Below are 27,276 nucleotides of genomic sequence, written 5' to 3'. Positions count from 1 at the left end.
ATTATTTTAATTTAAATAAAAGTATAAATTAATAATTAAATAGAATAATTTTAAATTATACAAAAATATTTAAATTTTAATTTAAATAATGCATGCACACAGTAATTTTAAATCAATTTAAATGCAAATTCTATAATCAAGAACACAATATCAAGGAGAAAAAAATTATCATTATCATGCAGTCTTAGATCAAAGCGAAACCCATGAAAACTGGTTTTCCTTGAGCAGTTAATGAACTCTAAACCTTTAGCCTTGGTTTGCAGGATATGACTCAGTGTTGGGAACCTACACCTCTTCTCTTAAATCTTCCCCATGCGGAGGACTTTTACAGAGCGTGGAAAGGCCCTAAAATTAGGTCAGTGCTCCGGGAGCTTAACCTACTTGCTTAAGTACAAATGGAAAACTGTATTTATCACCAACACCAGCAGATAGCCTATCCACACCAAGACTATTATCTGAATATCTGCCAAGCCTTTAAGGGTATTGAAAAGCAGCATAATTAGTCATTTCATATAAGAGGCAGACATTAGAGATTGTTGTTTCAAGTGTTTGGCTGTAAGACTGAAAAGTGTTTTGTGTGTTGGTGGCAAAACAGCCAGGTGTCAGCTGCAGCCCCTCGTTCCCGTGATTGCGCTCTGGGAGGGGAAAGAGCAGCCAGGATCCCCGTTTAGTCAAGTCAAGTCAATATTATTTGCATAGCGCTTTTAACAATGCAAATTGTGTCAAAGCAGCTTTACATCGGCTTGATATAAAGCTGGGTGGATTTATATCAGCTTTACAGTATTTAGACGGGAAATAGTTTGTCGAAATAGTGTCATTCTCCTCTGGCCAGACAAAATCAGCAATATAAATCTAGGCTAAAGCATGTCATGGGAAGGGTCAACTTGTGTCAGACTTGGGTCAAAGTTGAGTCTCAGGTGCCAGTGGTCATGGGTTAGCAATATCTCCCACTGCATAACAGTTTATATCACTTTCAGTTAATTTGCCACTGTAGTAATAGAAGGCCAAGTTGAGAACATTGCACTGAGGGATACAGTAATCCACACTGTGTGCTCGGTTTACTGCACATTTTGTCATCCAGGCATTTTATCCATACAGAAACTTTGCATACCATGCACAGTAAACATACTGAGGAACAAGCTATATAGTACGCAATTCCAAACATACTCTATGCTCGTAACATGCAGCCACAATGCAAAACAGCACAGAATTCACATGAACACTAACAAACAACCTGTGTTCCAGTATTTGGATATCAGCTGTCTTACATGTTATACAGCTGGTTTACTTGGAAAGGTGAGAGAATGCTCATGACCTTTGAGTTCATTGATGTTGACGCTGATTAATGTACCAAAGGTTTAGAAAGCAGGACAGACAGTAGCTTACTGCTAGTACACCAGACAAGACGCTCAGAACACTGATTATTTTATCAGATCAGCTAGAACATGGAAAGAATAAGTGTTTGTTATGTTCCAGATCTAATCAACTTTTAACATTCAGTGTGCAACTCATATCAAACAAAACAAAACAAACAAAAAAAACTTGATAAGCTTTAGTTTTCCCAGGAAGAATCATTCAAATTCCAATAAGAGGAACGTTGCAAATAAAGCATTCCTGCAGCGCTTCAGTAGTTCACTGGAACTTACAGCCATTCAAAACATGCGTCTACCCTCTAACCATCAGTCTAGCCCAGCCCAGATATGGCTGAAACTTTCATGCAAATATATATGGCAATGCAAACAGAGACCAGGGCAAGTGGGAAATATTTACTTATGTTCCAAAAATATTTGTTGCAACACTTTATCGGAATACGAGCATACTGCGTATTATACATTGTGTGTGTGTGTGTGTGTGTGTGTGTGTGTGTGTGTTTTTTGTTTGTTTGTTTTTAAATTTTCCATGAATACGTTTTATAAAAAATTATCATTTAAATAATAATTATGTAATAATATAATTAGATATTTGTTATTAATTGTTATTATCGTTATATAATTTTATATTTTATTTATTATTATTATTATAATTTTACACAATATATTCGTTTATGAATATTGTTGGCTCTGTAACAAATTGCTTATGTTCCTCTACTGTCGTTTTAGGGTTAATGCACAGAATGTAATGTAAATGCAAATGTAATCATGTAAATGAAAGTGACACTATATAAATCTTAATATTAATAATGCAACTTTAAGATCTCTGCAAACGTGCATATAGCCTACTAAAACAGCATTGAATAACATACTATATAAGAGGAGGAGGAGTGATGGAGGCAGCAGTGTGCAAGTAGTCAATGCGCAATGCACTGCACCCCCAGCTGCGAAGCATGAGCTGGAGTGGGCCGCACACACACACCCCCTCCGCACATGTAGGTGAGAGTGGGAGACTGATCTATATGCTGGGGAGTATGTGAGCACAGCACAGGGAGAGGCAGAAGGAGGGAATGCATCAGCAACCGTTACTCACTTTCTCCCACGTGACATTCCTCTTTCAACGACAAAAACGAAAGCGAGCAAAGCGCAGCAGGAATGTGGCCAACAGTCGAGCTGAATGGGGATTTCTGAATGCCAAGGAGCTCATGAAGAGGCACTGGTGAAAATAACGTTTTTTTAATGCCACCGAGCCCAAAATCACACACGATTCATTATTTTTGGATAAGCTGCTGTTTGTGCTTGCATCTCCGGCGATCATCTTAGATGCAAGCATATTATATAGCATGCTATAAAAGCTGCTACATAATCCTGCCATGTGGACCTTCAGGGAAGTGATATAAGCCGTTACAAGACAAGTGCAATCCCAAGAGATCCACTGTCTCTGTGAGGAAGGGCAGATGTTTATGCAACAACTACTGGCACCTGTCATGTACGTGAGGAATATGAAATGGTGAGAATGTCATTTAGTCAAATTGTTTCATCCATTCTGCTGCGAACTGGAAAAAAACTGAGCTGCTGACTCATATTTTTAAAAGCTCACTACACAAATAGCATAGTCATCATGACCCGGGCACTTTTGAAGCTTCTATCTTGCCAGGCCTTTCATAACATATTCAGCTCTTTCACAACACAGACAGAGTAAAGGACTTAAGTGTGGGGTATTGAACTACAGACCACACATCCATCTGTTGAATAACAAGCTTCTTTAGCTTGCAAAACATCACAAAATCTACCACGTTCTGTAGCTATTCTCGGCACTGCCTTTTTCATATTTTTAGCATTTAACATGCAAAAATTTAAATTTACTCCAAGAGTTAGGCTATTTCAGCAAATTATGTCACATGGCAGCTATGTAATATGTTACATATGGAATTAGCCATCAGCTTAGTGTTTAGTCTGAAAGTCAGTACAAGACATGCAGGACTATCTATCACTCACTGACAGGCTTCTAGTCAGCGTATGGCAAAAACAGAAATGACCACAGTCCCAAAAGTATATTTCCTGTCTGTCTCAAAAATGATCTCTAGATAAAACCAGACAAAATTCAGACTGAAGTATTAGAAGGTGTTTTCCCTAAAGCAGGTTTTTCCAAACAGGACCCCATACTTTCCCCCCACAGTCTGTGAGTCAGTCAGCTGACGCCATGCAGCAGGAATCTGGTCAGGGGTTTCGTCCCATCTAGACTGAGCAGAATGAGGAATCACAGTGGAAAACAAAAGCAGAACCTCTGCAGTGAAGTTCTATACTGCCACCCTGTGGTGTAGCATGTGTATGGCACTTGTGTTTGACTACTGTACTCTTTAGATGTATTTATATATTGGTAATATATTGCCAAAATCAAATGGTTGTTAACTTTGACTTTATAACCGCAAATGTACTGCAAAGATTTCCTAGATAGGCCTATATTATATATTTTATTCTTTCTTTGAGCATAACAATACGAGGGATGAGCTGAATTGAACATGTTCAGTGTTTGGTCTGCCCCTTTTCTTTCATTTCAAATTATTTTCAGGTTTAATTAGATTTTGAATCACAATCATGTCTCAGACTCTTGGACTCCACTATATGAATACAGAAAACTGTGTATTTTAGTTTTTAATTTTCATGCTGTAGTGCATTTTTAGAATTCCAAAAATATACATTTTAAATATTCCATGTAGTAAGAACAGATCTATTAGGTCTTTTATCTTTAGACAATATAGGACTGCTGTAACTAGAAGTTAATCCAAAGCAAAAAGACACACACACACACACACACTCACATATATATATATTAGTGCTGTCAAACGATTAATCGTGATTAATCGCATCCAAAATAAAAGTTTTTGTTTACATAATATATGTGTACATACTGTGTATATTTATTATGTATATATAAATACAAACACAATTCATATAAGAAAAATATGTTATGCTTATATATTACATATATTTATACAGTGGATATAAAAAGTCTACACCCCTGTTAAAATGTCAGGTTTCTGTGATGTAAAATAAAATGAGACCAAGATAAATCAATTCAGAACTTTTTCCACCTTTAATGTAAACTATAACTGTACAACTAAATTAAAAAAACAAAGTGAAATCTTTTAGAAAAGGTGGAGTAAAAATAAAACACTAAAATAATGTGGTTGCATAAGTGTGCACAACCTTAAACTAATACTTTGTTGAAGCCCCTTTTGATTTGATTACACCACTCAGTTTTTTTGAGTCTCTCAGCATGGCACATCTGGACATAGCAATATTTGCCCACTCTTCTTTGCAAAAATGCTCCAAATCTGTCAGATCGCGAGGGCATCTCCTGTGCACAGCCCTCTTCAGATCACCCCACAGATTTTCAATCAGATTCAGGTCTGGACTCTGGCTGGGCCATTCCAACTTTATCATCTTCTGCTGAAGCCATTCTTTTGTTGATTTGGATGTATGCTTTGGGTTGTTTTCGTGCTGAAAGATAAAGTTCATCTTCATCTTCAGCTTTATAGCAGAAGCCTGAAGGTTTTGTGCCAATATTGACTGGTATTTGGAACTGTTCATAATTCATAGTTCATAATGTTAGGAAAAGCCTACTAGAAGAGCTAAACTTTAGTTGGGTTTAATCAGAGGCACTTTAAATGATGGCAGGTGTGTACTGACTCCTATTTAACATGAGTTTGAATGTGATTGCTTAATTCTGAACACAGCTACATCCTTAGTTATAAGAGGGTGTGCACACTTATCCAACCACATCGTTTTAGTTTCTTATTTTTACTTCCCCTTTCCTAAAATATTTCAGTTTGTTTTTTAATTGAGTTGTACAGTTATAGTTTACATTAAAGGTGGAAAAAGTTCTGAAATGATTTATCTTGGTCTCATTTTTTTACATCACAGAAACCTGACATTTTAACAGGGGTGTGTAGACTTTTTATATCCACTGTATCTAATATAAAATATAAGAATATAAATGTATATGCATGTAAATATTTTCAAAATATACACTGAATGTGTGTGTATTGATATACATAATAAATATACACAGTACACATACATATATTACGTAAACAACTTTTATTTTGGATGCGATTAATCGCTTGACAGCACTAATATATATATATATATATATATATATATATATATATATATATATATATATATATTACACACAGTGCCTTGTGAAAGTATAATTTTTTTCACGTTTTATGTTGCTGCCTTATGTTAAACTGCTTTAAATTACTTTATTCCACATCAATCTACACTCCATACACTATAATGGTCAAATTCAATTGAATGGGTATGATTTTGAAAGGCACACACGTCTTAATAAAAGGTCCAACAGCTGATAATTCATATCAGAGCAAAAACCAAGCCCTGGGGTCAAAAGAACAGTCTGTAGAGCTCAGAAACAGGTTTGTGTCAAGCCACACATCTGGGGAAGAGTTCAGAAAAGAATGCTGCTTCATTGAAGGGTCACAGAAGCATGTAGTCTCTGTTACCCTTAAATGGCAGAAGTTTGAAACAACCAGGATTCTTCTAAGAGCTGGCCTCTGGGCAAAGTGATGGAAAAGGGCTTTGGTTAGAGTGGTGACGAAGAACCTGATGGTCACTCTAGTTGAGCTCCATGATCATATGTGGAGATCTACAGAAGTAGAAATCTACAGAAGGTCAAACATCACTGCAACACTCCACCGATCTGGGCTTTATGGCGGTGTGGCCAAACTCAATCCTCTCCTCAGTTAAGACAAAAGAAAACACACTTGAAATAAAAAAAAAGCACCTAAAGGACCCTCAGACTCTGAGAAACAAGATTCTTTGTTCTGATGAACCTCAATTCTAAGCATCATGTTTGAAGGGAACCAGCTCTGCTCATCACCTGCAGAGTACCATCCCAAAAGTAAAGTGTGCTGGTAGCGGGGCTGTTTTTCAGCAGCAGGGACTGAGGGACTCATCAGAATAGAAGAAAAGCTCAATGCACCAAAATATAGAGATAGCCTTAATGAAAACCCAGTCCAGAGCATTTCGAACCTCAGACTGGGCAGAAGGTTTACCTTCCAACAGGACAGTGACCCTAAGCACACAGCAAGAGTGGCTGTGAATGTCTTTGGGTGGCCCAGCCACAGCCTGGACTTGAACACAATCAAATATTTCTGGAGAAACCTGAAAATGTGCGTCTGCCCCATCCAACCTGACAGAGCATGAGAGGTGAAGAGGTGAGGAGACAAATGGCAGATAATTGCCAAATGTTGATGAGCAAAGCTTGTAGCATCAAACAAAAAAAGACTTGAGGCTGAAAAGGTACTTCAGCTAAATACTTATGCAATGTACTTATTTGAGTTTTTTTATTTTTAATAAATTTAGTTGTGACAATTCTATTTTTGCTTTGTCAATATGGTGTATGGAGTGTAGATTGATGTGGGGGAAAAAAAGTAATTTAAAGCAGTTTAACATAAGGCAGCAACATAAAATGTGAAAAAATTAAGGGTATGAATACATTTGCAAGGCACTGTATATATGTTAGTTCTCCTTTCGTTGTTTGATTTCTAGACAAATTCATAGTGCTGTCAAACAATTCATCTTGATTAACTGCATCCAAAATAAAAGTTTTTGTTTATATAATATATGTCTGTGCTGTGTATATGTATTATGTATATTTAAATACACACACATGCATGTATATATTTATGAAAAATTATGTTTGTTTATATATATATATATATATATATATATATATATATATATATATATATATATATATATAAAATATAAACTATATAAATATATACACGTAAATACATGTAAATATTCTCAAAATATATACTGTATGAGTGTCTTTATATATACATAATAAATATACACAGCAGCACACATATATATTATGTAAACAAAAACTTTTATTTTGAACTTTTATTTTGCAACGATTTGTATCGTGAAAAGCGCTATACAAATAAACTTGAATTGCATTGGATGCGATTAATCGCATTTAATCATTTGACAGCACAACAAATTAAACGTAGACTCCAAATCCCTATCTTTCATCAAATGTGCAGACAGCATGTCAATTACAAGCAATACGCAATTTACAAGCAAGTACACATCAACTATCTATCTACCAGCAATGAACCACAAGGAGGCCTCATCTGTCTCCATTAACACAACTGAACTGTGGACCTGGGTGGTTGCTATGGATACAGCTCATTGCAGGCTGCAGAGAGTATATGTATGAATCAGAGGAATATTGTTACTTTGACACCCTCATGTGGTCAAAAGTGATCAGGCTGCATCAGATAACCTGTTGACCTGAATGTACAATTCCCTGCCAGCTTGAGTACAAACATAACAAACATCTGCATTCATATTCAGATCAGTATAACTTGTATTTGGACTTTGTCCTACCTGGATGATGGAGAGGCTGGAGACTAAAGCTGGCTCAGGGACCTGCAGGCAACTTCGCTAGTCTAGAACACACAACCACAAGGCATAAATCATTTATCAGAACAAGTAAACATTCAAGCAATGTGTTATTTATCCCATTTAAGTGGTTCCTGAATAATAAAAATACTTTTTATCAGTGAATAAAATTAGGCATTGCTATAACAGCTATATTTTGATCTAAAAGTGAGATCAGCCAGAAAAAAGGTCACAATCAAAATAACATACTAATGATATAATATAGAAATATACATACACAAACAAGTGAAAACCATAGCAAATAATAATAATTAAAACAATGTCATAAAGTAAAATATATATATCATAAGCCACAAAGGATGTTAGAAAAAAAAAAAAAAAAAAAACAATTGATCACCAGGGGGCAGTGTACTGATGCAAGGCCACTAACATAATTCATATAATACAGATTAGGTCAGAATTAGCATTATTGCAACCTTAATCTACTTTTAGTATCTTGCAGAATTAATCTGCCCCACCACCATCTGTGAGGTTTTGTTTTTATCCCTCTCTAATCATGACATGGAAATATGCTCAGACAGGCTTTAACCAAGCAAGTGTACACATACTGTAAATTCCACCCTGTTTTCACTTGGGTCACTGACAACCGTTACTCTTTGCAACTATTAATACCATTTAATATCTGAATATCATTGACTTATTACACCACTATGGCATTATGATTTAAAAAAAAAAAAATCACATTAAAAATATACTAGCTTAATAGACCTTTGTATTAATAGTTAAACATTTCGCAATAAATCAGCCCCATAAATATGCAACACTGCATAAAACAATAAACATATTTATAGTCTAATCATAACTGGCAGCACTTTTGTCATAGACTTTCAAAATTGTACACGAGATGGTGAAATAATGTGCATTACAGCTATAACCATTATTCATGTTGTCAAAACAAACATATTCAACCAGGCAAACCAGAGTAGAATGAGAGAGAGATACGAGGCGGCAAAATCAAATCTATGAATAATTAATCTCATCTCATTCAATAGAGCTCTGAGTATGATCCTAACCAAGCAAAACAAAGTGGCCTCCTTACGCATTTCGCCAACCATCTGTTACTGAATACAGAAAATGTGTACTTTTTTATTTTTTTTATTAGGGTTCCTATGGAATAAGTGAGTGGAGTGAGCCGGTTCTGTAATTAGTGCACAGGAGCAGGTCCAGATGTAATTATATTTGTGTCCCTGGAAACATTCACACGGGAAAAATATAGGTCGCTTCAAGCCATCTGATTAGCTTGAGATAATTGATTTTAAATACTTTATAATTGGTAATTCAACAATATATACAATCAATACATACTACAAAATTGATAAATTACATACCTGTATCTATATCCATCTATCTACACAAACACACTACTAAATTATATATACAAAGTAGTCTTTCACAAAGCATAAATAAAAACAAAGCCAATATGGATATGCTTTTATAATACGTACACCAAAATTCAATAGGACATGGCATGGCAGGTTGGACTTCTGTAATAAATCTAACCAGACCCAGAGCACTGTGTACTAGCACACTGTGATTTCTGTGGCTCAGTATGGTAATGTTGCCAAAACCGTAATAATGGCTCACCATGAGGTCACTTTCTATAATAGGTAAACAGGAGCGATCCATCAGCTCTCCAAATGTATTATGTTCCATCGACCAAAGCAAATCGAATACTTCATTTGCTGAATCTACTTGCTCTTTCTATTCAGAAGGAACATGGTTATTTAAACCCACTCAGAGGTTTCCCTATAAAAGAGAACTACGACAACAAAAATGAAACTTCTTGGCATGCATAACAAAATGCACATTATAATACAACAGACCACAAGAGAAGTGCTGAGTGTCAAAAGATGACTTTCTTTAGGTTAGAAGCAACATACTCAAACAGGTACCATAAAATCTTTCTCGATTTCTATGTTGTAGACAGTGTTCTATTAACAAAAACTATCAATTCTGAACTAAAAATGTATATTTAATACTATAATAAACGAAAATATTATGAAATATAGTAATAAAATAAATGGAAATAATATAAATAAAAACAAATATAATAAAATAATATAGCCACTATGAACAGACATCTATGGTGAAAAGTCCTATAGAGAGCAAACGTACTATTAACTATGCACAAGCCTTTCAGTAAACTCCAGCATGAATGTAAGGAAAAGCAGGCCTGTGAAGATGATATTGGTGCTGCTTGGCAGTTTTTGAGCTTTTTCAAAACCAGAGCTGTATTACTGCATTCAAACTACATTTTATCATGACATCGTCACAATAAATCAGCCCAAAACGTTGCAGAAGTGCAGTTTGTTGCATATCTGCCATAACGCACAGAATTTTGCTCCAGAGCTCTGTTGCTGTTGGTAGGCCTTGCTCTCACTGATGGAAAGATAATGCGGGTATTTTGCGCTCTGTACGCCTCCCTGCCTATAGCTCTGAAGACTCCATCAAACGATGTATAGAATGTCCAAACCCACAATGACCCGGCGCTTTAAATATCAGCCACAGAATAATATAATATATAGGTGTTGACGGGAGGCGCAGGAAAGCTGCTGCTGCTTCTCGTCTGTTAAGATTTAGTTTCAGCCCAAGCTTGATTCACGCAAACACCCAAATGCCAGTCTTGGCCTCGCGTTTTTTTGTGGTTGTTTTTTTTTTCTTTTTCAAAGCAGACATATAAAATGTACAAAGTACTAAATGTTACTGATAAGAAGCCCACTCCCCACCCCACCGGACAAGGCTCGGAAAATTCAAGCGGTTTCGGATTCGTGACACCGGTGGAGTGGAGCGCCTAACACAAAACGCGCTGAAAAACACAGGCGTTTCGGCAAAGCAAACGGATGCTCGGTTACAAACAAGAAGGAAGGAAGACAATAAGAGCTTGTTGTATACTCACCTCGTCTACAGTGATTGTGGAGGTAATTTAAAGGGCCAGGTTCGCGCAGATCGTTACCCCCCCTACCAAACAAACACCACCCCCTCCGTGCACCAGTGTCCACCCAGTCAGTCCCCCCACCACTGGTGACAGCGTTCTCGCACACAAACTTGCTTTTCTCTCCTGGGAAAAAGCTGAGTCGGTTCTGAGTCAAATAAGGCGGCTCTTCATTAAAATCGAAAACCAATCAGTTTCGCCAGCTCTGCCCCCTCCACCCTCATCGGGTGCCAACGGGTTTGGTTGCGTCTGTCGGCGAGCCGTTTCGCCGCTCAATGGGATTTGGGGGGTTATGAGCTGTCGAGCGTTATAAGAAGCACACTTTACGCAGCGGTTCATCGACCCAGTCTTCATAAGAAACACATTTGGGCGCACCGAAGCCGAGCCCGTCTTGCACCGCAGTATGCAGTAACGCCTGCTGACCCAAGAGGGCGCAGTGTCTGTTCACACCGTCCACACATCTGCAAACAGTGCTACTGAAGAGGGGCGACAACAGAAAAACTAAATATTCTTCTTATTTTGCTAACGAAATGATTATTTTGCATTTCAAAGCAGAAAACAATGTTGTATGTTCTGCTTGCTGACTGACAGCAGAATTTAAAGATTATTTCCAGTTCCAGTTTTTTCCAATTTAAACGTTGTTTTAATCTTTCATTTGATAGGCCTATTTTATTTATTTTGGCTAGTTATATATCTCTTTTTTTTACCTTTTTCTTTACTTTCTTTTTATTCCAAGTGCTATTGTTCACATTTATTCCTTTGAACTAACTGATATCTGTTTTTACTAGTATTTTTTATTATCGGATAGTAAGTAATCCAATCCTTTTTCAGTTTCACTAGTATACCTGACAATTGATTAGATAGGCCAGGGCTGTCCAAACTCGGTCCTGGAGGGCCGGTGTCCTGCAGAGTTTAGCTCCAACCCTAATTAAACACACCTGAAGCAGCTAATCAAACTCTTACTAGGCACACTAGAAGCTTCCATGCAGGTGTGTTGAGGCAAGTTGGAGCTAAACTCTGCAGGACACCGGCCCTCCGGGACCGAGTTTGGACAGCCCTGATATAAGCCTACTACTAGTAGTAGCATAGCAATTACTAGGAGACAACTAAATTTTATTCCAGCACTGTAGCATCTATTCAGTTAGCCCCTCTTTAAGCTAGCTGTTAGCTAAGACAGTATTTATTCATTAGACACTAGTACTAGTTCCTTAGTGACTAGTCATTATGAAGAAGAGGTATTTCCAGTTCTGCTTGTAGCTGTTCTGTAGATATAATTTATTTCTAGTTATCTTAAGGTTATCTATTCTAGCTTTACAAATTTTTTTATTGGATATTGTATCTATCCCAGTTGTAGTTGGAATAAGTAGGCCTAGTAATTAGTAAACTATCATTGTATTTGGTAAAGATTATCTAAGATTATACTATTGAATTACGTAGCTACTAGAAATGATAAATTAAGTGCTAGTAACAACATAAAAATAGATATTTAAAAAATAAAATGTAATATATAGATAAAAACACTGATTTATATACCACTTGGTGGCATTGTAAATACTTAAAGAGTTTACCCAAAAATGGAAATTCTGTCATCTTTTACTCACCCTCACGTCCTTCCAAACCTGGATGACTTTCTTCTGTAGAATATAAAAATATATATATATTTGAAGAATGTTATAGTAACCACACAGTTCTGGTTACCACTGACTTCCGTTTCAAGATTTCTCAAAAAAAAGAAATTCTAAATATCTTCTTTTTTTCACAGAAGAAAGTTGTACGTTTATAATAACATTAAACTAAATAAATACATTTAGTTCCACTGTGCTATTTCGTTTGCATAATTGTTGCATACACAACTGCAGGCTTCAGTGGGATGTGTTCTGCTTCTTTGAGTAGGCCCTAGGTATGTGTTAGATGCTGTAGGTGGATCTGCAACTCCAGGCAAATTTGGCAATTGGCACCAGATCAGAGGGAGCCAGCTTTAATCATAAAGCCCTCCGGTTCTCATCTGAAATAGGCCTTTCAAAGCTTTGAAAATGCAGGACAGTTTAAGAGTAGACTTTTTAACAGGGGGCAGTTAAAAAGACATAATTATTATTTAGTGAGGAAGCTAACAGTCTAGTGGACTGTTAATCTAACATAATACCTTTTTAAGCACAGTATATTGAAAGAGTATCCAGTGGGAGTTTGATTTCCATTCACTGTCCAAACAGATGAGCAGAAAGTAGGTTTGAGTTTGTACCTGTTTTCTAAGCCATCTGAAATTTAAAACTTGAAAGAATTTTGGCCTTTTTAATTATGAAATACATAAAAACTGACCCATGAGTTTTGTGCTTGTAAATGTTAAAGATGTTTACCTTTATTTTCTTGCTTTGAGACACTACTGTTTTATTCAAGGACTATGCGGACAATTTGTCTCTTCTTTCTGCCTCACTTCACAGCCTCCCTTAGGAGCCCCAGGATTCTCATTGTGCCTTTGGATTCGCAAAGGTCCCAAATGATTTGTGCTAACATTTGACTTGGCACAGAACAGTTGCCGTATTTTTACAGTGTGATGCATTTATAGTAAATGGGGATGGAAAATACTTTTAATGCATTAGCGTTATGTCTTCTGGAACATGAAATTTCGCTGATGGCAGTGTATTTTCTGTATCATTTTCTCATGCTTTGAAGTCACAGTTCTCTCTGCTCTCCACTCTCTCAGACAGCAGCGGTCCATCTAACAGTCTGCATGGAAACTGCAATACTGCTGAGAAAGGAATGAGGTGGTGCAGTTGTTGGGAGGCGGGGGGCAAAGAGAGAAAGAGAGAGAGAGAGAAAAGAGAATGAAGCAGTGGATTACAGTCACGGGAGAGTTGATTCATGCAGGTTCCCCAGCAGCCATGTTTTGCTCTGTGCTGCTGGTTTGATTCTCAAAACATTATAGTGAAGCTCATGATCCAACCTGCCATGTTTCAGCTCCCTCCTTGCCTAAATGAGATTCAAAAGCATTAGATAATTCAAATCTTTAGAACAGGATAGAAATTGGCAATTCAGAGTATACATGTCTGGGTTGAAAGGGTTTGTACCCAAACAGTACAAGACTGTAAATGTATGTTTCTTAAGTTTTTTCCTTTCACATTCTCTATTTGATTGTTAGTAAAGTATATCTATCTATCTATCTATCTATCTATCTATCTATCTATCTATCTATCTATCTATCTATCTATCTATCTATCTATCTATCTATCTATCTATCTATCTATCTATCTATATATGTATATAAAATATGATATGTTTATTAAATGCATTGAATGCATATAATTTATTTATTTTATTGTATTTCTCATTATTTTGTATTTCTTTTATATATCTTCGTAAGCACTGGACATTTGGAATTAATATAAATATAATTAATATTATACATATATAATAAATATAAATAAATAATAAATATAATTCAAATATATATATAAAATAATATAAAATATAATTGAAATATTTTAACCATTGTGAGTGTGTTATTATTATTATTTATTATATGCATTGTATTTCTCATATAATCATAATTTGAATTAATATAAATATAATGTATATATATATATATATATATATATATATATATATATATATATATATATATAAAATATAATTAAACATTTTAATAATTATATATGTCTGTGTGTGTTATTATTTATTATGCATTGTATTTCTCATATAATCATTATGTAGCCTATTTCCCGTATATATCATTGTAAGCAATGGACATTTGGAATATATAAAATTGTCAGTTGAACAAAAGAAAACCTGTCTCTATCCTTTGCCTTAATAGCATGATTTTCAAGCTCTTCTGCAGCACTTACTAGAAATGTAGTTCTCTATCAGATAGCTTTACACTGACTATTCAGTCTGCTTTGTCCAATAAAACCCTGCATGCAGCACAGTTGATGCTTTACTGAATGTGCTTTTATGCATTACTGCTTTGTAAATTCCATCATTTGTGTATTGGAGTATTCACACCTGGGTCAGCCGAAAGTGTAGTGTTCCTCCTTATGTTGCCATGGAAACCAGGTTTAGCACATGGGGCTACATTCAGATGTTTTGAGGGGGAAAACAGACAAGAGTTTTTTGCGTTCATTTTTTATTATGAAAATCAATTTGCAGATTTATTAGAGAATATTTGCAGGTATATATATCTATACATATATATTAGTACATATTTCAATTCAGGGATGCGTGAGCACAGCATACCATGTCTTAGGAAGACTATTGCTAAAGGATATTTCATACACAGTAGTAGCTAATTGCTATAATAAAAAAAATATAAAAAAAGAACAAAATCTTTTGTAAAATATTGTACAAAAAAGAAAATAATAAAATGCAGAGTTGAAAAGTCACTTCACAGTTTTGTTGCTTGCCCTCATGCTGGCTAAACATCAAGTGGGACCATGCGTAGTTTGAATTATGAAATGGAGGTCATCATTTACATACGTTTCACAGTACATTCCATTACCCTTAGGCATTTAAAGTGCTCACTGTGTAAACCAGATTTAAGATACCAACTGAAAAATGCAATGAATATAATCCAGATGTACACAAAAGTCCCCTGGGATTCCAACCAAACACATGAAGAGCTTTCAAAGGAATTGTGTCCATGTCTGTAGGTTCATCCGACAAGAGTCAGTGATGATTTCTTTATAGTGTCATACTCTTTACATACAATTTACAAATATTTACAATAAAATGTGCATGATATGGGTTCAAAAAATGATTTTCTACACAGAACTGGTGGGCATTGGCAATGTGGAGGCAAGTCACCCGAAAGGTTCGCAGGAAGCTGACACACTACAGAGAGCACAGACTTCCCATGCATGTCAAATGCAAGAAGCTCTGCAGTTTTCCTCTCGTGCAGCTTGCAGTGGCTCTGATGGTATCATCAATGTGACTCATATGCCAGCTGAGTGGGCTTTATAGAGATTGGACACATAGATTCAGGTATAACGGATTCAAATAAGTCACGATAGATGGATGAGGCGTTGTTCTGAATTTAGCAAATTGCAAAGCCATAAATCAGCAAAACTCTGCAGAGTGATAAAAGAGGGGATTTTTATCATAATATGACTGCATAAACTATGCAGAGCAGAACGGCTGTCACCAGTAGGGAGGTGGTAAATTATAGCACCATTTTAAGGATGAATGTGTTGGTGGGGCATCCAGGGAACTAATATTGAAATATCAATCATATACATCAATCAGAGGCAACAGGCTGAGTCATAATATTAACTGACAGCAAACCAGAAACGACATATGACTGATGATATTGTTTTTTGTTCTATTGCAATGCTTGTCACAGTATATCAGTAGTATATATTATAGTTACTGTATACAAGGGATGGGATTTAATACTCTTATACTTATTTATAATGCTAATTTTCTACCTGCACCAAAATAAAATGTATGGTTTTACTCGTGTGAAATGTTATCATTTATTTTTAGTGTTTAATGTTCTTCTTTTTAATAAGTCGTTTTTTACCACAGGATTATAATATGTGACAAAAATTGCTTAATTTACAAGTCTAACAAAATAAACCATATAAATTCGGTCTTATTTGTATTCTAGTTTTCTGAAATGTTGCTGTGTATAGCTTTCTTTTTCTACTCATTTCTGGTGTACTCTGTTCAGAAACTAGCAAACTAGCACAACGTGGATAGATAATGTTGTCAGATCTTTAATGCACAACCTAAAAACATATTAAAGGAGCTCTTTCTCACATCAGTGTACAAAGGCAATCAGCTGGTTAAATAAAAATATAATGCAATACAATCAAGGCCCTTTGAAGCAAGAGATTTCTTTTGTCAAGGGCTGATTTGCAGTGTGATTGCATTCTCTTACCGAAACTGAAACAGGTTGGTGGCGTTTCTATAAGGGCCACTGAGAACACAAAAACTGAATTGTTTCAACCCAAAAACTCCTGTAATGTCTGATACTGCCATGTAAATAAAAATGGCTAATTCTGGAAAACATCTGAAATATTTGGACATTAAAAGTTAGTTTTTTTATCCTAAAACTCTTATAACTTCAGGTGGCCACATATACTCTTCGATGTTCACATTAGTCTCTATAAATAGGGTTTAGTCCATTTAGTTTTGCTGCCAAAATGCACCTCCTGCACATTTCCTGATTGAATACATTTGTTATTGTCTCAGTTATACAATTATAAAACATGAGCAGTTCATATTGAGAAACATAAAAAAAAGAAGATGGAGATTCTGGCTCACTCTTAATTACTAGGGAGGCCAGAAGTGTCTTAATTTTGAGCAGCTGAATACCACAGATGATGATGATGATGAGTGCTTGCTGCTTTGCATAAGCATGTGTGCATCTGCATGAAATATGAAGTGTCTATATGCTTTCAGATTTTTGATCTGCCTTGATGTCACAGGTAATAATTTTACAATGCATTATATGTTTCTCTGGTATTTTGCTAATGTTTAACAAAATCATTGTCCTAAATATTGTTTGGTATTTTTTAAGATATGAGGACAACAAATAAAAGTGGATTCTACACAATCTGTAATAAAGTATTAAAGGGTGGTTTGACTATATTGTTATATAATCTCATACTGACGCTACTTGCTCAACATTTGAATAAATATACAAAACAAAAGTTTAGTTGTCATTGTGCAAAGTCTTATGTTTGGATATCATGGCTGATATAAATCCTGACTCTGCTTTAGCTATGCAGGAGCAACCATTTAATAAAAAGATCTGCATCATGAACTCAAAAAGGGCTGTTTAGCAAGCGATTGCTGTGTGAATTTTTCTCAAATGTGAGAGATGGTGGCGATGCTCTGTAATAGAAACAGACAAGGCAATATGAACAGGCCAGTACTTGTTAAGGCCAAAGACTGATGGTGAAAGATGAAATTTGAGATGTCAGAGTAAAATCCTTGTTATCGGAAATAAGCATGAAATGTCAAATAACACCATCTCCATTAATTTTTCCCTCCTCAGTTACTTTCCTTTGTTATTTTATCACTCTATCTCTCCGCTTTATCTCACCATGTCCTGGTTCTGGCTCTAACAAGCACTCTACATGATGTTGCATTTCCCCTTCAGCTTGTCAGCCCTGCTTTGCTTCCCAGAATGCTTGCCATCGATGTTCAAACTCATGTTCCTCTTCTTCTCCAAGTTGAGAAGCTCCTGGAAAAGCTCAGTGACATTGTGGTTAGTCTTAGCCGAGGTCTCCATGAAAGCACACTTCCAGATCTTGGACTGGGCCTCTCCATCTTCAGTCTTCACTTCCCGTTGAGTCTCATCACTCTTGTTTCCCACAAGCATGATGGGGATGTTCTCTACATTGCCTTTGATAGCAAGAATCTGCTGATATATGGGCTTTAATTCTTCCAGGGATTGCTTACTAGTGATGGAGTAGACCAGGATGAATGCATGACCCTTGGAGATGGACAGACGCTGCATGGCAGGAAACTGGTGGCTGCCGGTTGTGTCTGTGATCTGCAGAGTGCAGACGCTCTTGTCACAGCTGATTACCTGCCGGTACGTGTCCTCCACCGTCGGGATGTAGGTGTCCCGGAAAGTGCCTTTCACAAAACGGAGCACCAGGGAGCTCTTCCCCACACCCCCTGCTCCAAACACCACCACACGGTAATCGTTGCTCTGCTCAGGCATCTTGGGCCTTCAGCTGCTCCACTCGCTTTCTAGACCTAATAGAGGGAAAAGAAACATATAGATGACTGTGTATTGTACTGTAGCCTATAGCAGGGGCTTTCAAACATTTTGATTACAAGTACCATCAAAAATACCCCTCAAATAATTTTGGAGTAGAATCAGTTTTTACAAACAGTTAAATTAATAGCAAATTAATTGAATAGAACTTGAAATTCTGAAGTTCCAATCCAATCGTCACTCCAAAATAATTGTTTACAGTGTATATGGACCCTCTTCCTAAAGACTATATATTTTAATGCACCCATTTATTTTAAGATGAATTAATTTGATTCATATTAATACAAAATATATAATATAAATTTAACCTATTTGACAAAACAATTGTACTGTATTATATTGTCAAACTAAAAAAATGTAATATTATTTTTAAACATTTTTATTCAAGATATTCTTTATTTGTTTTCAAAAATCCTCAGTAAAACTATTTTTTTATATTGCTTATTTATTTCAAATAAATAGCTATTTAAAATATGTATTTAAAATATTCACAACAGTTTTCCCCTTTAGCTAGTAAAGGAGACAAGGTTTTGAATTTTTCCTCAAAACTACACAAATATTTGTTTTATTATTTCTTATTTTTAAATCACCAAGGCTCTCAACAGAATAAAATACTGCAACTGTAATTAATCTCAGAATTTATGACCAAGGTAAATGTGTTTTTAAAAAAAATAATAATAATCATATTTATTAATATTTTAAGTGAATATGTTCATAAAAAAAATTTTTTTTAAATCATAAATGTTTTTCCAAAAATACTTCCCGCATATCCTCTAGAATCCACTTCTGATCCCTAAAATCACATTGTAAAATGCTAAAGTACATTGTTAAGCATGACACACAGGACAGGAATGACAAGCAAAAAAAAATTCATCAATCACCAAACATGCTGTTGAATGCTTGGTTCTATTAGCCATGCCCACTATGAAACCTCACTCCTCAAAAAAAACAAAAACAATTGTATTTATCCTGGTTTATAATTTGTTGCTGTGATTGTGTCATGTCACAGTGTGTTCAGTGTATACAGAAAAATCGCTAGTGCCCGGAAACACTTCATCACACATCCTATTTAAATCCATTATGCTTTAAACATTTAACATGATCATAATTTATTTACTGGATATTTATTTAATTCCAAATTACAGGTATGATCCACAAACACATTTAGAGATGTTTTGCCTCTAGACAGGACTCAAGTGGCTTTTCTGAAGAAAGAGACATGAGCCTTGTCATCCATCATGCTATTATGAAATTACAATGCAACTCATCATAATGTATCCGTGCTTTGCCCTCAGACACTCTCTTGCTTTCGCTGCAGTTTATAGCAGTGTATTATTTATTGCCTAAGAGCCGAAACAATCATTCTAAACTGTTTTCTGCTCCTGAGCACACTAGCATTCAGACTGAAGCAGTATGCATCAGTCTGAGAGTAAAAGAGGTTTTGGATTTTTTTAAATAAGCTTTTATATGTGCAATTTACTGTCCTCGTGAATAATTTAGCTAAGACACAGACCATATCCATCAGTGTCAGAGAACCACAAACATAGAACACACATCGAATTGTGTATAGATTATGCAGAAGCAAGCAAGAACACAATTTCCAGGCTTTACACTGATTTCAACCTCAGTAATCAATACCTCAATTTCACACCAGCAGACGAGGGATACTGAAAGACACCTCCAATGAAAGTACCACAGTTCAATCGACAATTCTGCTGAACTCGCATCACATATACTATTCATATGATGGCAGACATGACAGACATTATTTGTCTCTGAAACCTTGAGCTGATTAGTTGATTCAAAGCTGATTGTTTATTTCATAAGTAGTACTGTTAATTTTGGAATTTGTTCAATGACTTACTGTGTCTGTGCTATTCTCTATAGTCTTTTTAAAGCGATGTATGTGCACACATAAAAATAAAGGCTCTTTAATAGGCATCTAATATTTCACCCAAAAAATAAAAAATTTGGCAAAATTTAGCATTACATCACTTGCTCACCTAAGGATCCTCTGCAGTGAATGGGTGCCATCAAAATGAGAGTCCAAACAGCTGATAAAAACAATAATCCCCAAGTAATCCACATGACTCCGTTCCATCAATTTACATTTTGTGAAGTTGAAAGCTGAGTGTTTGTAAGAAACAAATCCATAATTAAGACAACTTTAAAAGATCGCTTCTGGTCAAAAAACAAGTATATAATCCACAATAATGCTTCCCCCAGTGAAAAAGTCCATCCCCTGTCATCCTCTCACTTCAAAATCCCCCAACATATTTATTTAAAACTATTCTGGATTGCTTTCACTAAACAGTACATGTTTAGTGAAAGCAATGTGTGCATATTTCTCTCCTGATTCAGACAAAATGACTTTGTCATTGCAGAAAGCAATATTATGGATAGAGGACTCATATTTTACTACAAACACACAACTTTTTACTTCACAAGATGTTAATCGTTGGACTGGAATCATGTGTATCACTTGTGGATTATTGTGATGCTTTTATCAGCTGTTTGAACTCTCATTCTGACGGCACCAATTCACTGCAGAGGATCCAATGGTGAGCAAGTGATGTATATTAAGAAACAAACTCATTTACATCTTGGATGGCCTAAAGTGTATATACATTTTCAGCAAATTTTCATTTTTGGGCGAACTATTCCTTTAACTATGGAACTATCTATGGAATCTTTCCATTGCACAAAGCCTTTTGGAACCTTCATTGTCTGAGTGTAGTACCATAATGAAACATGAATTGCATAATTTGTACTACGGTTTTAATGATTGTACAAACAACTACACAGTGAATCTATATCTAGTGTATGGGTGATCTTAAAGAATGTTCATATGGTAATTCATGAGTTATTTGAACATTCTGCAAGTGCGAGGTTTCATAAAAGATATTAATGCAAAATACAGTGTTTTGAAAGTTGGACCGCCTGTTACAAGTGATGAGTTTTTTTATCAAAAAAGTTTTGTGTCAGAAAAATGACATCAAGGTTCTGAAGAAGAAAAAAAAAAAAAAAAAAACTATGTGAAACCAACAACATCTATCAAAGCTGGCTTGCTTCATATTTTCATCCAGCATTATGACACCAGGCTACTTGACTCAGGGCTTAAAGTGCAGCGACATGCTTGGCAGGGTGCAGCAATCCCAACAGCAGTCAAGCTCTCATCTGAGAGAAGCCCTGGTGCCTCTCCCCCTCTCTCTCACACTCTGCGCGCTGTAAAATCAATGAGCAGAGGACACTGAGCCTTTGATCAATGCTAGTGTCTGCGGATTTCAGGTCTCTGACAGGCTGGTGCCCCCCTCTCGCCCCTCTTAAGGTGTCACACTTGTTTCTGCGCTGTGATTGATGTCAATCTCCCTTGAAGTGCTTTGTTATCTATTCTATAAGTCCCTCGCGGAAGGGCCGGAGAGCCGCTGAGCTTATTAATGCTGTTACAGCGTCTCGCTACTCCAGCCAAACTCTATTATAGATTAAGTTTGGCACGAGGAGAGATTATAATGCATGTCCCTCATTCAAGGTTCCCCCAAACTCTCTCACAGCAATGTGCTGATGCTGCCAGATTTGGGAATGACCTTGCTTTTACCGAAGTGAATGTGGAATATATCACTCAGACATTAGGATTCGAAAGGTAATGTTTGCTGAATAACACACGGGCGCTGTGCCACATACTCTTAAACAATCACAGTAAATGGAAGTGCGGGCTCAGTATGCTGGCAGTTCTGTTTGCAAACCACACACTCCAGGGCCATGCATACAGAAGTCGGAAACAACAATATATAGACAAATGACCGTATTTGCTTTCTGGACTTATTGTGAGCGAATCATTGGTGCATGTTATTCCAAACAAATGAAAAGTTCTTCGTAGTCTTGAATCAATATGTAATAATTTGCTGTTGTTTTGAACAACTTTCCTTTTCTGCTGATATCACATAGGCCTCGCTGAATAATGTTTACTAATAGCTATGTTATTTAGGAGCTATTTTAATAAACTGACATTTGCAAGCGGTCAAGTTTACTGCCTTGTTGGTAGATGAAGTGACTACACCGTCTTAATTGATGTTATTCTATTTTTTTTTTTACAAATTATTATTATCAGATTTAAAATCACATACTTTCACTTCTGAATGTCACATAATAGAAGAAAACGTTGTGAATCAGTGTGAATTGGTGAATTTGAATTCAATTGTAACTGAAGTAGCAAGCAGGATTCAGAATTGCAGTTTGTAAAGAAGAAAAATTTAAAGAAGTATAGAATTTAAACTGTTTTTAATTGGAATTATAATCTTTCCAACCAACCACTGATTTTTCCTCTAAACCGCTTCCCATAGTTAAATTCTGTATCTAAAAATATCAGAGTGAGACAATACCTAGATTTTAAAGTAATAATTAAATAATTTGGGTGAATTGTGACGTACCATAAAACAAATGACAATTGCACTTACTTAGAGAATGTTAAGTGTTTCAGAAAGCGAGTCAAAATGAATGAGAAAACTGTAAAAGCATTTCATACTGTAGATAGATAGATTTCAGTTTTTATACTTGACAATTTTCACTTTTAATTAATTGTTCTACTTGCAGATTCTTCGTGAAATTTCTTAGCAATTTCAGAGTAAAAATTTTGTTTCAGACAGACAGACAGCAATAGAACGACAGATAGATGCATCTAGTTGTTTTTGAAGCGTGTGAACAGCCCTTTAAAGTGAATCACTTCATTGGATTCCACAGGACGCCCATCAGGCCGAGTCCATTAGCCTGAGTCTGCTCTAATCTGAATGAGAAGCTTTGCAGCATAATATACTGTCTAAAGAGCTGCTTTCTCTTTATCAGTCAAACCAGGCTTTCACTCTGCCATAAATGGCAGTTCTATTGTCATATCCCCATGGATACCAATATTCTATTGAAGAAAAAAGGATTTTCGTTTCAGAAATTACTCTTATTCTGTGGGAATCAGATATGCCTCGCTTTACTGCATACTAAAGACACTGACAGGAGATAGAGAGGCATCTGCCTGCGCACATTAGTGTTCATGGGCTGTGTGCACACTGAGTCTGAGACCAATGTCAGTGTTCTGGGAAATCAAACTTGGCTATAAGTGCTGGTTACTGCATGTGCAGACTGAAACAGAAAGGGAGAGTGGGATGAATAGGATGAGGGAGGGGTACGGAAATGGAAAAATAGCCTTGGTGCCATTAAGTGCATGACTTAGTATTATGTCATTATCTACAGGTACAACAAAAATTGAATATCGTGAAAAACTGCATTTTCTTTTTCACAAAAAGTGAAACTTTCATATATATTTTAGATTCATTACATGTAAAGACATTTCAAAAGTTTTTTTGTTTTAATTTGGATGATTAGAGGTTACAGCTCATGAAAGTCAAAATCCAGTATCTCAAAATATTAGAATATTTCCTAAGATCAATCAAAAAAAGGATTTGCAAAGCAGAAAAGTTCAAGTTGTTTAAAGTATGTTCATTTATGCACTCAATACTTTGTCAGGGCTCCTTTAGCACAAACTCCAGCATCAGTGAGGTGTGGCATGGAAGCGATCAGCCTGAGGCACTGCTGAGGCACTATTGAGCCTTCAGCTCGTCTGGATTGTTGGATCGTTTCTTATCTTTCTCTTGAAAATATCCCATAGATTCCATATGGGATTCAGGTCAGGCATGTTGGCTGGCCAATCAAGCACAGTAATATCATGGTCAGCAAACCACTTGGAAGAGTTTTTGGCAGTGTGGGCAGGTGCTAAAGTCCTGCTGGAAAAGGAAATCAGCATCTCCATAAAGCTTGTCAGCAGATGGAAGCAGAAAGTGTTCCAAAATCTCCTGGTAGGCATTGACTTTGGACTTGATAAAACACAATGGACCAACACCAGCAGACGTCACGGCACCCCAACTCATCACTGACTGTGGAAACTTCAAACTTGGCTTCAAGCAGCTTGGGCTCTGTGCCTTTCCAGTCTTCCTCCAGACTCCAGACATTGATTTCCAAATTAAATTTAAATTTAAATTTATCTGAAAAGAGGACTTTGGACCACTGAGCAACAGTCCAGTTCTTTTTCTCCATAGACCAGGTAAGATGCGTCTGACGTTGTTTCTGGTTCAGAAGTGGCTTGGTAGCCCTTTTCCTGAAGACGTCTGAGCGTGGTGATGCTTGATGCACTGACTCCAGCTTCAATCCACTCCTTGTGAAACTCTCCCAAGTGTTTGAATCAGCTTTGCTTGACAGTATTCTCAAGCTTGCGGTCATCCCTGTTGCTTGTGCACCTTTTCCTACCCAATTTCTTCCTTCCAGTCAACTTTGCATTTAATATGCTTTGATACAGCACTCTGTAAACAGCCACACCTTTCAGTAATGACCCTCTGTCACTCACCCTCTTTGTGGAGGGTGTCAATGATTGTCTTCTGGACCATTGCCAAGTCAGCAGTCTTCCCCATTATTGTGATTTCAAAGAACCACAGGTACAGAGATGTACCTGTATTTCTTGTGGTGCACATAAAAGCTAAGCAGATGGGGGTTTTGTAACTGTGATCAAAATGGATATTTCTAAACAATAACCAAGTCAAACAACAAGGGGGAAACAGATCAATGAGGATGTATATATATTTTGTTTACTGTTCAGATATAATATCCAGATGCACTGCAATAATGAAGAAATTCAATTTAGCAGAGATTTAAAAAAAAAAAAGAATATAAAGAATATAAAGGGATAGTTCACCCAGAAATTAAAATTCTGTCATCATTTATTCATCCTCTTGTCCTTGACTTTTCATCTATGAATTCTGAATTCACATATTACTGTTCAGTTTTTTTGTTTGTTTGTTTTAGTTAAAAAAAAAATTAAAAGGTTATTGTGATCGTGCAATTCTGAAAAGTCTGAACTGTTAGATATAACCTCGAGGAAAAAAAGTCAGAATTGTGAAATAAAAAGCTGCAATTACCTTTTTTGTTTTTTATTCTGTGTTCTGTGAAAAAAAAACAGCATTGCAAAATGTTGAAACTGATTTTTGAAAAAAAAACAGATATATAAAGGCACAATTACCTTTTTTATTCTTTTATTCCGTGGTGAAAACAGGCTTCCATACAAACCTGTATTACTGTCTCTTTCTTTCAAAATATCTTCCTTTGTGTTAAAATTTCAAATTTTAAGAGATCTATTTTTTAACTCTTTCCTTAAAATGCAAAATGCCCAGCACTACAAAATTATTATTGTCAAGAAATCACTGCTGGGTCTTTATGCCACAGATGTGTGCTTGTGTTTACAGTATAACAAAAATTACAGTGTTTACAGTATAGCAAAAATTTGGATAAGGGGAGCAGGGCTACAGCCTATAAATACCCCATATACCATCTGCCATCTCTCTGCGCCAAATGTTGCTGGATTAGCCCAGACTCATTCATTCAGCTGTGCAGGGGCATGAGAAAATTATGTCTAGATCTAAAACAGAGTTCTAAATAAATACTGGCCAGACTAAATCTAACAATTTGCCTTCACAGTAGTCAGTTGGGCCTAATCAGATTCTATTTTTAATTAAGGGAATTTAATTTTAGAGTGTACATTAGTTTAATACAATTAATTTAATACAATACGTTTCCAAATATGTCAAAAAATCATAATTTATGTACTGACAGCATAATTAACCATATAGAGCATATTTAATAAACACTTGACATGCTAGATTTCAAAGGAATAGTGCACCTAAAAAAATTAAATTCTGTCGTCTGTCAACTGTTTTGTTTATATAATTGAACAGTCAAGTCAATAAAGTTTAAAATAACACTGGAACCGACATTCATTGTATGGACAAAAAAAAAAAACTTTAAACTATCTTTTTTTTTGTATTACACAGAAGAAAGAAAGTCATACAGCAACGACATGGGCGAGTAAATAATCACAGAATTTTCCATTTTTGGGTGAACAATGCCTTTAAATACATTCCTACCATAATAATAATAAAGTATTTTAATATGCATAAAACAGCTCTGCACAAGACAGAAAGAAAGTAATCATTAAAATAGTTTAAAAGTAACAACAAGCAACTATCAATAAAGTAAAATACATGTCAACAATATACCTGACACCATAATGTGACTCTCCAACCTCATGAACTCAGAACAAATGACTATACATGACAGCTTCAGCTGACTGGCTAATTGCTCTGTTGCGTTTTACCTTACCATAAGTGTTCTGCAGTTTTACTGTGTCCCTGCCAGCATTGCAAGATATCTCTCTTGCTCTTGTCGATCAGTCCGTCAAACAGATTGCTCCTCTGTGGACTGGGCTTAGAGGCTAATCATTGCGCTTTACCTCGTCTGCCTGCTGGATGTGCTTCCAGTGACCCAATTCAAAGGATTTAAAACTCCCAGCATGCATCCACTCCACAAAGCAAAGCTCCTGTGATAAGAGGCCACAGCTGAGGGACAGGGTGCATGAAGGTCTGATATAATAACTAAGAGATCATGAGAGATATTTGAACTAGATAAAGACCACTGTAAACTGCAGTTCATCCTGAGATGATAGAAAGTGTTTTTGAGAGGCTTTGTGCTTGATCCCTTATACTGGCCTACGCACTGGCAGACAACTTGCATCTTAAAACCTTAATACTGAGATTTACCTTTAAACATATGCTCAGTCATTATAATGCCTTAGGGTGTAAGGAGCTAAATCAAATGCATGGATTGTCCTCCACAAATAAACTTAATTGATTTTCTATCGTTTGAGAATGACTTTAGGTTTG

The 27,276-nt window shown here is 36.0% G+C and overlaps 2 protein-coding genes across 2 annotated transcripts in view; both read right to left on the bottom strand.

The window, feature by feature from the left end:
• LOC306881875 (guanine nucleotide-binding protein G(I)/G(S)/G(O) subunit gamma-7-like) overlaps positions 1-10,871 on the bottom strand; it is a 31,047-nt gene extending 20,176 nt beyond the window's left edge. The window contains exons 1-2 of the mRNA XM_079436212.1: positions 10,768-10,871; positions 7,797-7,858 (exon numbers count right to left, since the gene is read on the bottom strand). The gene's annotated coding sequence lies outside the window, so the exon portion shown is untranslated. The remainder of the gene's footprint in view (positions 1-7,796; positions 7,859-10,767) is intronic.
• Positions 10,872-14,909: 4,038 nt separating this feature from the next.
• On the bottom strand, positions 14,910-26,849 carry LOC306881869 (GTP-binding protein Di-Ras1-like). Its single transcript, XM_079436205.1, has 2 exons — positions 26,717-26,849; positions 14,910-18,504 (listed from the first exon to the last, which is right to left on the bottom strand). Exon 2 carries the CDS (start codon positions 18,467-18,469, stop codon positions 17,873-17,875), a length of 597 nt encoding a protein of 198 aa, XP_079292331.1. The 5' UTR covers positions 18,470-18,504; positions 26,717-26,849; the 3' UTR covers positions 14,910-17,872.
• Between the last annotated feature and the right edge of the window lie 427 nt (positions 26,850-27,276).

Source organism: Barbus barbus (assembly GCF_936440315.1).
Source record: "Barbus barbus genome assembly, chromosome: 15".
NCBI classification, from domain to species: Eukaryota; Metazoa; Chordata; class Actinopteri; order Cypriniformes; family Cyprinidae; genus Barbus; species Barbus barbus.
The sequence above is the reverse complement of the archived record's forward strand: the minus strand, read 5'-3'. Positions and strand labels throughout refer to the sequence as shown.